The 15,433-nt window shown below is 45.5% G+C and overlaps 1 protein-coding gene across 1 annotated transcript; it reads left to right on the forward strand.

Moving 5' to 3' along the window:
• The first annotated feature begins 582 nt into the window (after positions 1-582).
• KDELR2 (KDEL endoplasmic reticulum protein retention receptor 2) lies at positions 583-14,201 on the forward strand. The gene is made up of 5 exons (XM_083373155.1): positions 583-800; positions 7,946-8,046; positions 9,263-9,421; positions 11,037-11,289; positions 12,971-14,201. The coding sequence occupies exons 1-5, from the start codon at positions 710-712 to the stop codon at positions 13,003-13,005; spliced, it is 639 nt and encodes a 212-aa protein (XP_083229281.1). The 5' UTR covers positions 583-709; the 3' UTR covers positions 13,006-14,201.
• Positions 14,202-15,433: the final 1,232 nt, after the last annotated feature.

Below are 15,433 nucleotides of genomic sequence, written 5' to 3' on the forward strand. Positions count from 1 at the left end.
GAGCAATTAGAGATAGATAGATAGATAGATAGATAGATAGATAGATAGATAGATAGATAGGTAGGTAGGTAGGTAGGTAGGTAGATAGATAGATAGATAGATAGATAGATAGATAGATAGATAGATAGATAGATAGATAGATAGATAGATAGATAGATAGATAGATAGATGGCAGAGTGGGCGCCACGTGTGATTTCAAAGCTTGCCAGCGGTGCAAGAAGCGCATGCGCAGCCGACAGGAGCTTTTTCTTTTTTTCGTTCAAAAAAAAAAAGAGGCAAGAGAAATGGGTGGCTTAGGTCCGCCGCCGCCGCGCCTGCGCAGAGCCGGGCTCGAGCGACGCCTAGCGCCGGCTCTTTTACCGCGTCAGCTCGAGCCAAATCAGGCGCATGCGCAAAAGAGGTATATATGTGTCGGGGGGGGGGGAAGGAAGGCCAAGAGAAATGGGCGGCTTGGGTCGACCGTTGTCGTCGTCGTCGCCGCCTCGCGCGCGCGCGCGCGCGCAGAAAGCGAGCGCCCACAGGACGGGGCAGGTGTGGGCGTGGCCCCGTCCTCTTCCCCGCCCCCCCCAAAAGGGGCGGCGCGCGCGCTCTTCCCGGCGTGCCCCGCGCCGGCGCTGGCTGTCTCTGGCCACGTCCGCGGGCCACGTCGCTCGGTGCCCGCTGCGCGCTCGCCATCTTCGCCTCGGTCCCCGGCGCCTCTCCCGCCGCCATGAACATCTTCCGCCTCACCGGGGACCTCTCCCACCTGGCGGCCATCATCATCCTGCTGCTGAAGATCTGGAAGACCCGCTCGTGCGCCGGTGCGTGGCGGCGGAGGGGCCCCCGGGGCCTCCCTCTGGGGCGGAGGGGAGGGGTGGGGTGGGGGTCCCTTGGGGTGCCCGTCGGGGCTCTCGGGAGGTCGACCCCCTTTGGGCGCCTTTGGGGGGGCTCGTGGAGAGGAGGGGGTAATGCTCCCCCCTTGGGGGGCTGGGAAGGGCTGGGAAGGGGGAATGCCCTCCCTTTAGGGGGGCTGGGAGGGGGTCCTGGAGGGAGGGAGGGAGGGGTAATGCTCCCCCTTGGGCTGGGAAGGGGTAATGCCCTCCCTTTAGGGGGGCTGGGAGGGGGTCCTTAGAGGAGAAGGAGGGGGTAATCCCCTTTGGGGGGTTGGGAGGGGGTAATGCATTCCCTTTAGGGGGGCTGAAAGGGGGTCCCTGAGAGAGGGAGGGAGGGGTAATGCTCCCCCCTTGGGGGGCTGGGAAGGGGTAATGCCCTCTTTTTAGGGGGGCTGGGAGGGGGTCCTTAGAGGAGAAGGAGGGGGTAATCCCCTTTGGGGGGTTGGGAGGGGGTAATGCATTCCCTTTAGGGGGGCTGAAAGGGGCTCCTTGAGGGAGGGAGGGAGGGAGGGGGTAATGCTCCCCCCTTGGGGGGCTGGGAAGGGGTAATGCCCTCCGTTTAGGGGGGCTGGGAGGGGGTCCTTAGAGGAGAAGGAGGGGGCAATCCCCTTTGGGGGGTTGGGAGGGGATAATGCATCCCTTTTAGGGGGGCTGAAAGGGGGTCCTTCAGGGAGGAAGGGAGGGATAATGCTTCCCCTTGGGCTGGGAAGTGGTAATGCACTCCCTTGGGGGGGGCGGTGGGGGTCTTTAGAGGAGAGGGCGGGGGTAATAATCCCCCTTTGGGGGGCTGGGAGGGGGTAATGAACTCCCTTTAGGGGGTCTGGGAGGGGGTCCTTGAGGGAGGGAGGGGTAATGCTTCCCCTTGGGGTGCTGGGAGGGGGTAATGCCCTCCCTTTGGGGGGCTGGGTGGGGGTCCTTAGAGGAGAGGGAGGGGTAATGCTTTGGGGGCATTGGGAGGGGGATCGCCCACTCCCATTCTTGTGTCCTGTTGCAGGTTGGGAGTGATTTGGGAGGGTCTTGCCTTAGGATTCGGTTCCTCCTCAATCTTGGAGGGTGTTGTGCTGGGGGGCGTTCCCCCGCCATCCCCCACATGCATATGGGGTTACTCAGAAGGGACCTAGTGCTCCTTTTGCGGTAGGGGTCTCTGACACTTCCTGGGATCCTTGTGTGTGTGTGTGTGTGTGTGTAAAAATCCCCTTGCTTCCATCCTCCATGTGGGGGGAGGTTTCAGGTGGGGAGGCCGAGGACTTGCAGATCTCCTCTGCCCTCCCATCCCAGTAATGCGAGGTGGACACGTGGCGTGGAGGAGGTTCTGCATCTTGAGGGTTATGGGGGGGGGTCTCCTGGGAGGGATTGTCTGGAGATTCCCTCTCCCCTGCCTGAAAAATTCCTCCTGTCCCCAGCTGGACTTTGCATTCTGGAAAGGAGCAGTTTTAAGGCAGTGTTTCTCAACCCTGAAGATGGGGGGGGATCTAAATGGCCAAGGTCGAGAAACACCAACTTAAGGAATTTCTTTTTTTTTTAATTTTAATTCCATTTATATCCCACCCTTCTCCGAAGACTCAGGGCGGCTTACAAGCTTAGCAGTAATGTAGAATTGAAGTAATGTAGAATTGAAGTGGGATGCATCTTAAATCATCCGTGGTGGGTCAGTTGAGTTTGCATGCAGGGTGGGGTAGTGGTGGTTAGGGGAGAACCCGGGCTGGGCTGGGCTCTGCTTTCAGTAAAATCATCCCTTGGTCCTTGAGATGCATCTTATAGAGTTAATGCTGGTCTCTTGTTCGTGCAAATGATGGGCAGCATTGCCTTAGATGAGGTAGAATTTGGAGAAGTTACAAAAAGGGATACTTTGGGGGTGCTAAATGATAGGGCCCATTAAAGTGATTCAGTGTAGATTAGGAAAAAAAGATTCAAACTCCCATTTAATATTAGGAAGGGAGGCGCAAATTCCCAGTGTTTTTTTTTTCTTTTTTTAAATAATCTCTGGCTTTTCTCAGTTTAGCATCTTTCTCCGTTCTAAAGATTAACGTTAAGATTCAGTGTCTTACAGAAAATGGGGTGGGTATCCCTGTCACTGTACAGCATCATCTCTCTTTATTTTGAAGGCTGAAGACATGTTGTTCTTATAACCTATGCTGTACTGGGAACCGGGGATTTGGTTAGGATTCGGAGCCTAAAAACAGGCACAGAGAAAAATATAGAGCAATCCAGAAATATCTTTAAAGACATTTCTGCAGTTTTTCTGTACCACATTTTTTAACAGTAGAGAGCTGTCAACTTATTACCATTTAGGGAACTCCACAGAGACTTTTTCCCTTGGTACTACAAAGGAGAAACTGATGTAGGAAGATCTCGTGGGAATTAACTGGGAAGAGAATTACTGCTTTTTTAATCTCTTGTGTGGCATTTTTCTGTAACACAGATGCAGAGCTCCTATACTCTTAATTGAAATTGAAGATGATTGAGTCCAGAGACTCAGAAAGGGGTCAAAATCTAGGCAGGCTATTAAAAAAAATTCTAAAAGGTTTACTTGAAAAGTAATTGGAAATAACAAGGGCAGGGAATAACCGTTGTAGATGAAATTGCAAGGATACGTTCTATCGGCATTGTACTTTTACTAGTATAGAAAATTGAAGTGCTGCTGGATTCCTCTCCGACAGAATTATATTCCAGTGTTGCTTTGTTTTTTGACTGTGAAATTGGATAAATAAAATCAGTCTTTCAGGGTTAAAGAAACTGATCCATGTGCCTGTGATTCCTTATGGAACCAATTTGCAAAAAAAAAACAGAGTGAATGGACTTAGGGGAAAGCAAAACCAAACAGGGGTTCTAGAGTTGTATGTGATGTTGGACCCCACCTATTCTCCTTTTAGCGGTGAAGTTTTACTGTTTTTTTTTTAAAAAAAAACTGTTTTCCTGCTGACTTTGTAAGGCGGAAACTCATGCGCCTGAATTGCTGGAGCCGTCCCGTATAAAGGCTTAGCTTCTTTTTTCCCAGCTGTTGAAAATTGGAAGCAAACAAATCCAGGCTTGAAAGAATAGGCTTTCCACTGGCAGGCCTGAGTTAGTCTGACGTGGCAGCCAGCGAGAGAAGGTGTGGTGAACAGAAAATTGCCTGGGAAAAAGGGGCCTCCTTCACATTAACCTTTCTCCGTGGAAAAGCAAAAAACAAAATCTTGATTGTGGGAGAGATGGGTGTTTGCGATCCGTTCCCCAAAGAAACGGATTGCCACCTTGTCTCTGGTTATCTTATTTCGAGAGTAACTTTTATTACTGATAATCAGAAGTAGCCTGGGAACACCTTTTATTCAGTTTTATTAAAGCCTCCCTTCCCTGCATGAGCATTTGAGCATTTTCACGCCTTGGGATATTTTGACACACACACACACACACACACACACACACACACACACCTCAACTAACCTTAAATGCTGTTTGCTTGTTTGTTTAACTTGCATCAGTGACTTGACACTTTGCTGTATTTGCTGCCTCCAGGCGAATCTTGTGTGCAAACGTGCTTTGACCCTTGGCAAGCAACCTCAGCACTTTTCGAACGGTGGAATTGAGGAGAAGGAAATGAAACACCTGGCTGAAATAAATCAGTCTTCCTTGGCATTTTACCGGAAGATGTTTTTTTTGTTTTTGTTTTAAAAAGCCAGGACTTGAGTTATTGTAGAGAAGGGAGCAGTGTCTGAAACAGCCACGTGTTGCCTTATCGGAGAAAGGATCATGCAGAATGACGACTCCCATCAAAATGTCTTGATCAGGCTATTGTTGTTGTTGTTGTTGTTTTGCAGCCAGGGAACAGCTGAGATTTCGGGAGGCTGGTTGCTGTTAACTTTTTCATACATAATATATCGTGCAAACGTGGCTTTTGTGTGTCGTTAAATATTAAACAGCGAAAGCAAATGTAATCTGGGTCTTGTCCTCGTATCCACGAGAAAAATCACCAGTGCAGGGTTTTTTGTGTATTTTTTTTTTCTGCAAAAGGGGCTGCCACAAGCAACAGCCCAGAGATGGGGGACTTTGAGAGCCCAGGATTCTTAACTAGGCTGAACAGGGGCTGTGCTGAATGGGAATTGCAGTGATTGAATTGGAAGGAGCTGGTTGGAGAAAATTATGGGGCTTTATTGAATGATTTGTATAGGCTTAAGCCTGTTTCTTTTATAAATGAGTACCTTTGGAAATCCAATTCCTTGGAAGCTTTTGGGAACTGGGAAATTTGCCTGAAATGGTATAGGGTTTCCTGCCTGAGCAGGGGGTTGGACTAGATGACCTCCAAGGTCCCTTCCAACTTATTACTATTGATTTATTTTTAATTTTTATTTTAATTCCATTTATATCCCGCCCTTCTCAGGGCGGCTTACAAGCTTAGCAGTAGCCTTCATTCTATGTATATGCCTGCTTATTAGGGCTTCCACACCCCCCCCAAGCGGCATTATTACAAAGTCAGCTTAACTGCCCCCCAACAATCTTCTATTATTATTATTATTATTATTATTATTATTATTATTATTATTATTATTATTATTATTATTACTATTACAGGGGCTGTTTTTAAGTTCTGTTTGCTGCTATTCTCAGAACTAGCTGGAAATGTAGCCTTAGCATTTGGAAGCCTGGCAAAATGTGAATTAGTTACACTGAAGCTAATTGTATTCCTTTAAAATACAATTTTACAATTGTATAACTACAATACTGTTTATGGTTACCTTAAAGTACATTGGCAACAATCAACTACTAGATACAGACCTTCAAGAATAGTTAAAAGAGGAAAAACAGATTGTATGAATACTTGTGGCTTTATTTATGCGGACCTTTTGAATTTAAAGCATGAACTTTTCAAGCAAGATAACAGTATTAGAAGGACGAGACATGTATTGTATGTATTGTCAAAGGAATGGAGAAGAAAGTAAGACTATGGATGTTGAGAAATATTTTAACTTTCCATGTCACATTAAACTATAGTTTGTTCAGCCATTGTCAAATAGTATTTAAAGCAATACTTTCGCCATTTAATGGCTAAGGCAGTGTTTGTCACCCTCAGCAACTTTTAAGATGGGTGGACTTCAACCCCTCACAATTCGTGCTTCCTGGGGAATTCTGGGAGTTGAAGTCCACCCTCATAAAGTTGCTAAGGTTGAGAAATATTGCTCTAAGCCAGGGGTAGGCAACCTTGGCTCTTTTATGACATGTGGGCTTCAATACCCAGAATTCTTGAACCATCCATGCTGACTCAAGAATTCTGGGAGTTGAAGTCCACAAGTCATGAGGGGGCCATAGATCCCCTATGCTGGCTCAGGAATTCTGGGAATTGAAGTCCACGAGTCATAAAAGAGCCAAGGTTGCCTACCCAGGACTACTAGGCCTTATCTTCTTCAGCACATATGAGGGACAAATGACAGGCATGGGTTTTGTAATTGTTAGTTAACATAGATACTTTGAATACTTTATATACTTTATATCTTAACATAGTTATTTACTATTTCAATTTGACTTATTTTGTCTGTCTTAAAGGAACGTTCAAGGAATTTAGGAATAGCTTTTAACATTCCTAAAATGAAGAGGGAAACAGGCTGAAGATTATCTGAAGATAGGAAAAAGTTTGTTAGTGCAAATTGGGGTCTGGTTTATCTTTTTAGTGAACCCTAAGTCAGACCTCATTTTAATGAACACGTGTGATATAATGGGATGCAAATATGTAACACGCTTGTAGCTGATTTTCTATGCGAAGGGGAGGTTACTTTTATCCCGTCCAACCGACTTTTCCCCTGGGATTTTCGTTATGCTAACTATAAAAGGCGCTGTCAGCTAAAGATCGAGATTCCCTCTTTGAATCCCTTTTGTCTGAATATTCCGATAAACTGTAATAAAACGATCTTCCTGTCTCGGTTTGTCTCATTGGAAGATATGCACACCCAGGCACAAGCCCCCGAACAGCCATATTGGGCCATCAGATTAAAAAGGAGGCTTGACAATGCAGAAACTCTGCAGTTTGCTGAAATATGCAGCATTGATGGTTTGCAGGCTTTGTCCACAGGAAGGTTGCACGCATGGCAGCCCTGATCAATGGAGCGTGTGAGCCCACATTATGTTCACTTAATGGGGCATGCACTGTCACCAACACCTAACGTTTCTGGCAGGCAAGTGTTTCTTTTCAGAATTGTGACCTGTAAGAACTCCGGGCGTGTGGTGGGAAGCGGGTGTCTGTTTCAACACCTCGCTTGCCAGCTTGCAAATGTTGGAACTGTGCAGCCAGCCAGATTCAAAGGAGAAAAAGGTGATGCAGAGCAGGTGCGATGTGAATGTGCACAGCGCACAGCTGGCAGCAGCTCCTTAAATCCCCGTGTGCCTGGCTCTTTCACCGGCTTTGATGCGAGATCAGTGCTCTCGTGTATACCTTTTCTCCTTCAAAGCCAGATCGTTGCATCTTCCTGTAACCACTCAGTGACACATTTAGTCACCGGGTGCTGCTTGTGGGATTCCTGGTTTTTTTTAAAAAAAAGACATTTTGAGGATGAATGAATTATTGCATGGGTCTCCAACCTTGGCAACTTTAAGACTTGTGGACTTCAACAGCCAGAATTCCTCAGCCAGCAAAGCCGAGCTGAGGAATTCTGGGATTTGAAGTCCACAAGTCTTAAAGTTCCCAAGGTTGGAGACCCCTGAACTATTGGATTAAGGCATGCTGGCTGAGGAATTCTGGGAGTTGAAGTCCACAAGTCATAAAAGGGCCACGTTTGAAGACCCCTGTTTTAAACTATAAAGGCTATAAACTATTTCAAATTGACCGTCAGTACCACGGGACTAGCTACTTTTAATTCACCTCAACTGCCCTGGGCTCTTACCGGTATTTATGAAGTCTTTTTAAATGAACGTCTGTGGAGATTCTCAAATCATCCAGGTCATGGTTGTCCCAAAGTTGCTTTTTCCCCCCCAAAGTTTAGAATGGAATCGAAATGAAATTGAAAAGTGTAACAACCAAATGAGAATCTCAAAGGTGCTTAATTTAAAGATAAGTAGCGCAATTTTGGTTTTTAAAGACTTCCCTCTTTTTTTTTAATGTGCTCTAGGTATATCTGGGAAAAGTCAGCTTCTGTTTGCACTGGTCTTTACTACTCGATATTTGGACCTCTTCACGTCGTTTATTTCACTTTATAACACTTCCATGAAGGTACAGTATACTGAATACCTAAGAGGGCTACGGGGCCATTAATGACACCTGGGGTCTGCAGCCATTTCTTCTAGATTCCCCCCCCCCCCCAGTTTGGATAGGAATAAACGGCCGCTCTGGAAAGCTCAAAAGTTATTAAAAAGATTGTTGAGTCTGCTTTGAGCGCGGCAGCTCAATTTGAAATCAAGTCCCACCCTTTGGTAGGGTGACCTGTGCTGTCGCCATGAATACCGGCAATAACATTCAGTGTTCCAATCCAAAGCGTTCACCTAACAAGGTGTCTGCCAAAGCAGAATATTTAAATTATATTTAGTACTCCTAATCTATGTTTTCCCAGTCGGAAAAAGAAGGTTTTGACCACGAAATGGGTTTATACCCAGCTCTGGGTCTGAATAGTATTGGACCACTAGTCCACAATGCTTTAAAACAGGGGTCTTCAAACTTGGCCCTTTTATGACTTGTGGACTTCAGCTCCCAGAATTCCTCAGCCAGGCTGAGGAATTCTGGGAGCTGAAGTCCACAAGTCATAAAAGGGCCAAGTTTGAAGACCCCTGCTTTAAAAGAACCAGTTCCGGGAATGATGTAAGAATGCCCTACGGTTGCCTAGAGGCTGTAATTAAAGAGGTAGAGAGGTCTCATCTGTCCTCTGGCGTGAAGAAGAACCTTGGATCAAAGTGGTAACATCTGACGGTGGAAATGGGTGCTTATCTGTAATTGTTGACTCATTTATCTCACAACAGTTTGAGCTCCCTGTCTAGCTGGGGAACTCGCGGTCACAGTTCAGAAGAGGATTAAAACTGATCCTGTCTGCTGCTGACCAACAACAATCCGCAAAGGTGCCTTTTCCCACAAGTCAAATAACAACCACCACAGTTGGAAGGGACCTTGGAGGTCATCTAGTCCAACCCCCTGCTCAGGCAGGAAACCCTATGTCATGTCAGACAAATGGCTGTCCAGTCTCTTCTTTAAAAAGCTTCCAATGTTGGAACATTCACAGCTTCTGGAGGCAGGTTGTTCCACTGGTAAATTGTTCTAAGTGTCAGGGAATTTCTCCTTAGTTTCCTGACTGTCAGAACAATTAACCAGTGGAACGACCTGCCTCCAGAAGCTGTGAATGCTCCAACACTGGAAGTTTTTGAGAAGAGACTGGACAGCCATCTGTCTGAAATGCTTGTGCTTCTTCCGTGGTTAACAACCTCGGTGTTTTTCCTATCAGCTAATCTACATTGCCTGCTCATACGCTACAATCTACCTGGTCTACATGAAATTCAAGGCGACCTACGATGGGAATCACGATACCTTTAGAATTGAGTTTCTGGTGGTGCCCGTCGGCGGACTCTCTTTCCTTGTCAATCACGATTTCTCTCCTCTGGAGGTGAGTGTTTGCAATTTATCAACCACGCAAGAGTAGACTGGTTAATCTTTTCAAACACACACAAACACACAAACACCAAAAGGAATATTTCTTCCCTTTCTCTCCCAATTCAGCTGAGCTTCAGTTGGGGTATTGCACTTCTTCCTTGAAACTCAGCTGAATTAAAGAGAACCTCCGCCCAAATCTACATATGGAATTGCCAGCCTTTTGGTTTTCAGATGCTCATTTCCTTAAACAAATATTGGGAAGGCGACTTCTCTCGACCTCTTTAGCTGTCACTTGAGAAGCGCTTAGTGCCATCTGCAGGAATTGAACAAGATCTACGTTTGTTTATTTTTTTAAAAAAATCACTTTAAAAAGGCACCATGGTGTGGATGCGTGTTGTATTCTCTAACTCAAGAGGTCTCCAAACTTGATAACTTTAAGACTTGTGGACTTCAACTCCCAGAATTCCTCAGCCAGCCAATTTATTGCTGACTGTTAGTTGAGTAGAGTCTTAAAAAAGCTGCCAAGTTTGGAGATCCCTGTTCTAACCGGTCTGCCATACTCAGAAGATCTATAGCAGGGGTCTCCAAACTTGGAAACTTGTGGACTTCAACTCCCAGAATTCCCAAGTGGCATGGCTGGCGGTGGAATTCTGGGAGTTGAAGTCCATACGTGTTAAGGTTGCCAAGTTAGGAGACCCCTGATCTACAGCAGTGTTTCTCATCCTCAGCAACTTATGTTCATGAGTCAAGGACTACTGTAACCAGCTCTTAATAATAATAATAATAATAATAATAATAATAATAATAATAATAATAATAATAATAATAATAATAATAATAATAATAGTATAACAACTAAGTTGGAAGGGACCTCAGAGATCATCTAGTCCAACCCCCTGCTCAGGCAGGAAACCCTATACCAGGGGTAGGCAACCTTGGCTCTTTTATGACTCGTGGACTTCAACTCCCAGAATTCCTGAGCCGGCACGGCTCAGCTTGGAAACCTCTCCCTTTCCCCTCAGCGTGGCTGGCTCAGGAATTCTGGGAGTTGAAGTCCATGAGTCATAAAGCGGTCTAGGCCTAGGCCAGGGGTAGGCAATCTTGGCTCCTTCATGACTTGTGGACTTCAACTCCCAGAATTCCTGAGCTGGCATGGCTCAGCTTGGAAACTCTCCCTTTCCCCTCAGCGTGGCTGGCTCAGGAATTCTGGGAGTTGAAGTCCACGAGTCATAAAAGAGCCAAGGTTGCCTACCCCTGCCCTGTACCACTTCAGACAAATGGCTGTCCAGCTTCTCCTTAAAAACTTCCAGTGTTGGAGCATTCACAACCTCTGGAGGCAGGTTGTTCCAATGGTTAATTGTTCTGTCAGGAAATTTCTCCTCAGTTCCAGGCTGCTTCTCTCCTTGACTAGTTTCCATCTGCTGCTTCTTGTCCTGCCTTCGGGCGCTTTGGAGAAGAGCTTGACTCCCTCTTCTTTCTCTCCTCTTAATTTTTTCTCCGGGTGACTTTTCGCCACCTTTGGCTGCGTCTCAAACCCCGTGTATGAAACCGTTCTTCTTTTCCAGAGCTAAGACAGGGCAGTTCCGGAGGAGTGCGTGACTTGAGCGTCCGCGTTTTTCTCGTTTCAGATCTTGTGGACTTTCTCCATCTACTTGGAGTCGGTGGCGATTCTTCCCCAGCTTTTTATGATCAGTAAAACCGGAGAAGCGGAGACCATCACCACTCATTATCTGTTCTTCCTGGGCCTCTACCGTGCCTTGTATCTCATCAACTGGATTTGGCGTTACTATTTCGAGGGGTTCTTTGACCTCATCGCCGTGGTGGCAGGGGTGGTGCAGACCATTCTGTACTGTGACTTCTTCTATTTGTACGTTACAAAAGGTAAGAGGCGCACGGCAACCCATCTTAGGGCAGCGTTTCTCAACCGTGGCCACTTTCAAGGGGAGTGGACTTCAACTCCCAGGATTCCCCAGCCAGCATAGCTGGCTGGGGAATCCTGGGAGATGAAGTCCACTCCTCTTAAAGTTGGCTAAGGTTATGACGCGGGATGCAGCATCTTCCCTCAGTTTGACATCTTGAGGTTGTGTTGGACTCCAGCTCACCATCATTCCCTGTGGCTGCAGATGCTGGGAATTATAGTCCTGCTCACCTGCAGGGCACCGTGATGGAAAAGGGAAATCTAGATCTCTACAGTATGTTTCCATGATACCTTAGGTGGCTCACATTAAAATGTGCATCAAATGAAGAAAGGGCGTAGACCAGCATTTCTCAACTTTTAAGGTGGGTGGACTTCAATTCCCAGAATTCAGCTGGCTGGAGGATTCTGGGAGTTAAAAGTCCACCCATTGTAAAGTTGACAGACTGGTGCAGACTTTCCTCAATCTCATTTTCAGGAAATGAAATAAACTGTGAGGTCCCTCCCTCCCCTATCTTGTCCTGTTTCTTTCTACAGCTTTATGGAATACAGTCCTTCTATGACAAAATACTGTTTTTGAGGACTGCAATTTAAAAAAAAAAGCCCACATGAAATGAAATGAGCCTTTATTGTCAAAGTACAACTATGTGTACATTGAGATCAGCTGAGCCTCCCTTTGTGCTCCCACCCCCCCCAACACACAGTGACAACAAACCCTCTCATCTTACTACACCATGTGAATCAACTACACCACACACCGGCCTCCCAAGTCAATTCTGCATAACATTAACATAACATTAACCACAAATGAATAATTCAGGGTCACGAAATAGTTGGGAGAAATGTCAGAATATAGTTTGAATAGCAAATTTCCTTCCCTGGTTTGGGTTATTTGTGTGCACGCAAAGACACTTATCTGCAAGCTACTCTGGATTTTTAATGCAGTACATTTTTTTTTATGCACACTTAAGTTTGGATTAAAGTAGCTTGGAAATGGATGGACCTTTGCTGACACTTCCTTTGATGACTTTGGGCTTGTCCTTGTCCTTCTGACTTGTTACTCTGCAGGTCTGTTAGGATTGGGAGGAACTAAGATTAGACTGGGAGATACGTGTCTCCCTAGGTTTAGCACCCTAGGTCATTTGAATATTATCCTGTCTCCTTCAGTGCATTTTTTAAAAATAAATTGCAGCCGCAAAATGACCTGACATCTGGTCTCTGGTACCTGTATGTTTCCTATAGAAAGGGATGGAGTGGGTACAATAATTTTTCGGAAGGCCCTAAGCCTAAAATTACTCCCTTTGCAAATGTGGAGGATGCAGTAAATATCTTCCTGTATGCAAAAATGATAGCGATGGAGCCGGTTCCCCCAGCTGAATGGCTGCGGGGTGCCATTCCCTTGCATATTTAATTCTGTCAAATAGAACAATAATCCACGGGCACGGGCAGATTTTTAAAAGGGAAGGAAATTCAGCATCTTAAGATGTGTTTGCTTGGCAAAAAATGTGGCCTTAGTCCCAAGCACAAGTTTGGATTGAGATGCTGGCTGGTTTTAGAGAGCTGAAGAAATTCAGAGGGATGGGGGTGGGGGGGTGGGAATCTTGATATACCTGTGTGAATTGACCTTGTTTCCTTTTTTTTTTTCAGTACTCAAAGGGAAGAAGCTGAGTTTGCCAGCGTAAAGTGCCAAGGGTGGTCATCCTGGATGCGTAGAGAGAACAATCCTGACCGTCAAAGAGGTTGAAGATGCTCGAACAGATGGCCTCCTGCCCTCTTCTTGCAGAGAGTTTCCCCCCACTCCCACCCCCAAATGGGGCTCTGTAGGACCAGAGACCCAGCTGACTTCTGTTTGACTCATCTCGCCTTTTTTCTCCCCCCCCACTCTTTTTTTATTACTATGTATAAAGATTTTTTACACGAGAGAAACTTAATACCATGTGGATTTAATTCAGCGTGTAGTTTCAAATTGGAGTAGTTCCAAAAAAACCCCCACAAAACACTTAAGGGTTTTTTGGGGGGTGGTTGGGTGGGGCGGTCCTTGGGGATCAGGAATAAGCGCAAAACACTTATTTTCAAACAACTGTCCTGTCAATTTCTGGATTATTTTGGCACGCACAGGGCTGGGCTGATTTGAAGGATGGTAACTCCTTTCTTTCCCGTTTGATTTCAAATTTCATTCCACTGTATTTATTTTCCTCTGTTCCCTCACCTTCCAAATGTCGAGTGTTTTACGTCGGCTGAAATCTAAACACCGTTGTCGGAAAAAAAACTCTACGTGGGAAAAGGGTCACGGTTTCATACAGGTCTCCAATTACTCATTTTGCTTTTTTTTAAAAAAAAAAAAATCTTTTCACAAAAGATGCTTCCACAGCATCTGTTAATAAATATTCCCCTCTACTTCCGTTCCTCTCCTAAAGACACGAGCTAGGACTATCTGGTCCAGATGCACTTTCCCCTCCCTCCTGATGTAACGTTTTGCGGCAGTCGTTCCCGTTTGCACGCGCCCCGTCCAGACTAAAATTATTCTGTAATTTTTGGAGGGGTGGGCGTGCCCGCGCGCGTTTCTAAATCGTTTTCTATTGACAGGAGTGTTCGCGTCAGCCCTGCAAATCATCGTCCAGTTGAAGCCATCCATAAATGGCAATTTTTAACGGCGTCTCCAACTTTTTAATACAGAATCCTTTTACAAGTGAAACGTCTTTGTTTAGCATCCCGGCAGGTTTTAGATGTGCCAGTTTTTGGACGATCAATTGTCCCTTTTATAGACTTGTTTCCTGAATCGGCCGCATCGAGTCCTGTTCTCTAGCTTTCCTTTTTTTACTGAGCTGTTGCATGATTTCTCCTGTGTTACCATCCTCAATAAACATTTTACGAAGTGGTTCTCCATTGTGGTGATCTAAAACAACGCCCCCCCTCCAGGACGCGTTTGCTCTCTGCGAATTGCTGTCATTTGGAAGAGTTCAAAACGGGTTACATCTTAGTTGTACAATAAAGGCAGCCGGCCACCTGTTTTGTTATCTGCAGAATAGGTGTAGCTTTGAGATTGTAAAAAACGTTGGCGATATTTTATTTTTAAATTGCGAGCGCTGCAAAGAAAACGTTAGCATTCATTGAAGCGATTTTAAGATGATTCTGCCATCAAATGTCTGGAGCAGAAAGTTTTTATGAAATGCAGGAGTCACTCCCTTGTTCCACGTGATCGGCTCTCTCACTAGTAGAAAAAAAAGCAAATAATAGTTCTTGGCCAGTTAATTGAAGCCTTTGGCTCATTTGCATAATGAGCTTCAAGCGGAAGAGGTGGGCAACACCTTCTCCCATCACACAATCCTTTCATAAATTGAGGGAAGCAATTATTGATGGGCGAAGAGATGAAAGAACTGGGTGAAAAAGTAAGAAAGATAATTGGAATATTTGCAAAATGGTTAATCGTCCACAGGCAGTCCTCGACTTATAACCATGGGTTTAGTCACTTCACCGTTGCGACGGCAATGGAGGACGTGGCACTTGACCTGGTCTTGCAGATAAAGCCACTGCAGCATCTTCATAGTCAAGTGATCAAAATTTGGGTGCTTGGCAACCCGGCATTCATTTATGACGCCTGCAGCATCCTGGGGTCACATCATCCCGGCTGGCTTCCGACAAGCAAAGTCAATGGGGGAAGCTGCATTTGCTTAACAATTTATTTAACTGGCAAAAAAAAAGTCATAAAACCTGGTGCAAGTCACGTAACTACCTGCTTAACCACAGGAATTGTGGCCCCAATTATGGTGGTTAAGTTGAGGACTATCGGTATTGGCTCCGGAGAAATGCAGCCCCTCAGCTCAAGCCTTGCTTTTATTTTGTGTATGTATATTTTTCTGTTCCATATCTATCTATCTATCTATCTATCTATCTATCTATCTATCTATCTATCTATCTATCTATCTATGGTGAATCTTTGTTAACACAGCTAATCCTTGACTTAATGACCATAATTAAACCCAAAATTTATGTTGCTAAGTGGGACATTTGCTAAGTGAGTTTGGCCCCATTTCACAAGCTTGCTCGCCACGGTTGTTAAGTGTATCACCATAGTTGTTAGAACACAATTGTTTAGTGAGTCTGGCTTCC

Source organism: Vipera ursinii (assembly GCF_947247035.1).
Source record: "Vipera ursinii genome assembly, chromosome: 13".
Classification (NCBI taxonomy): Eukaryota; Metazoa; Chordata; class Lepidosauria; order Squamata; family Viperidae; genus Vipera; species Vipera ursinii.

Bases quoted from the DNA above. Each gene is read 5' to 3' on its own strand.
- KDELR2 (XM_083373155.1), top strand. From the start codon at position 710: ATGAACATCTTCCGCCTCACCGGGGACCTCTCCCACCTGGCGGCCATC. The intron at 8,047-9,262 runs GTACAGTATACT...TTTTCCTATCAG, and splicing joins TTTATAACACTTCCATGAAG to CTAATCTACATTGCCTGCTC. The intron at 9,422-11,036 runs GTGAGTGTTTGC...TTCTCGTTTCAG, and splicing joins ACGATTTCTCTCCTCTGGAG to ATCTTGTGGACTTTCTCCAT.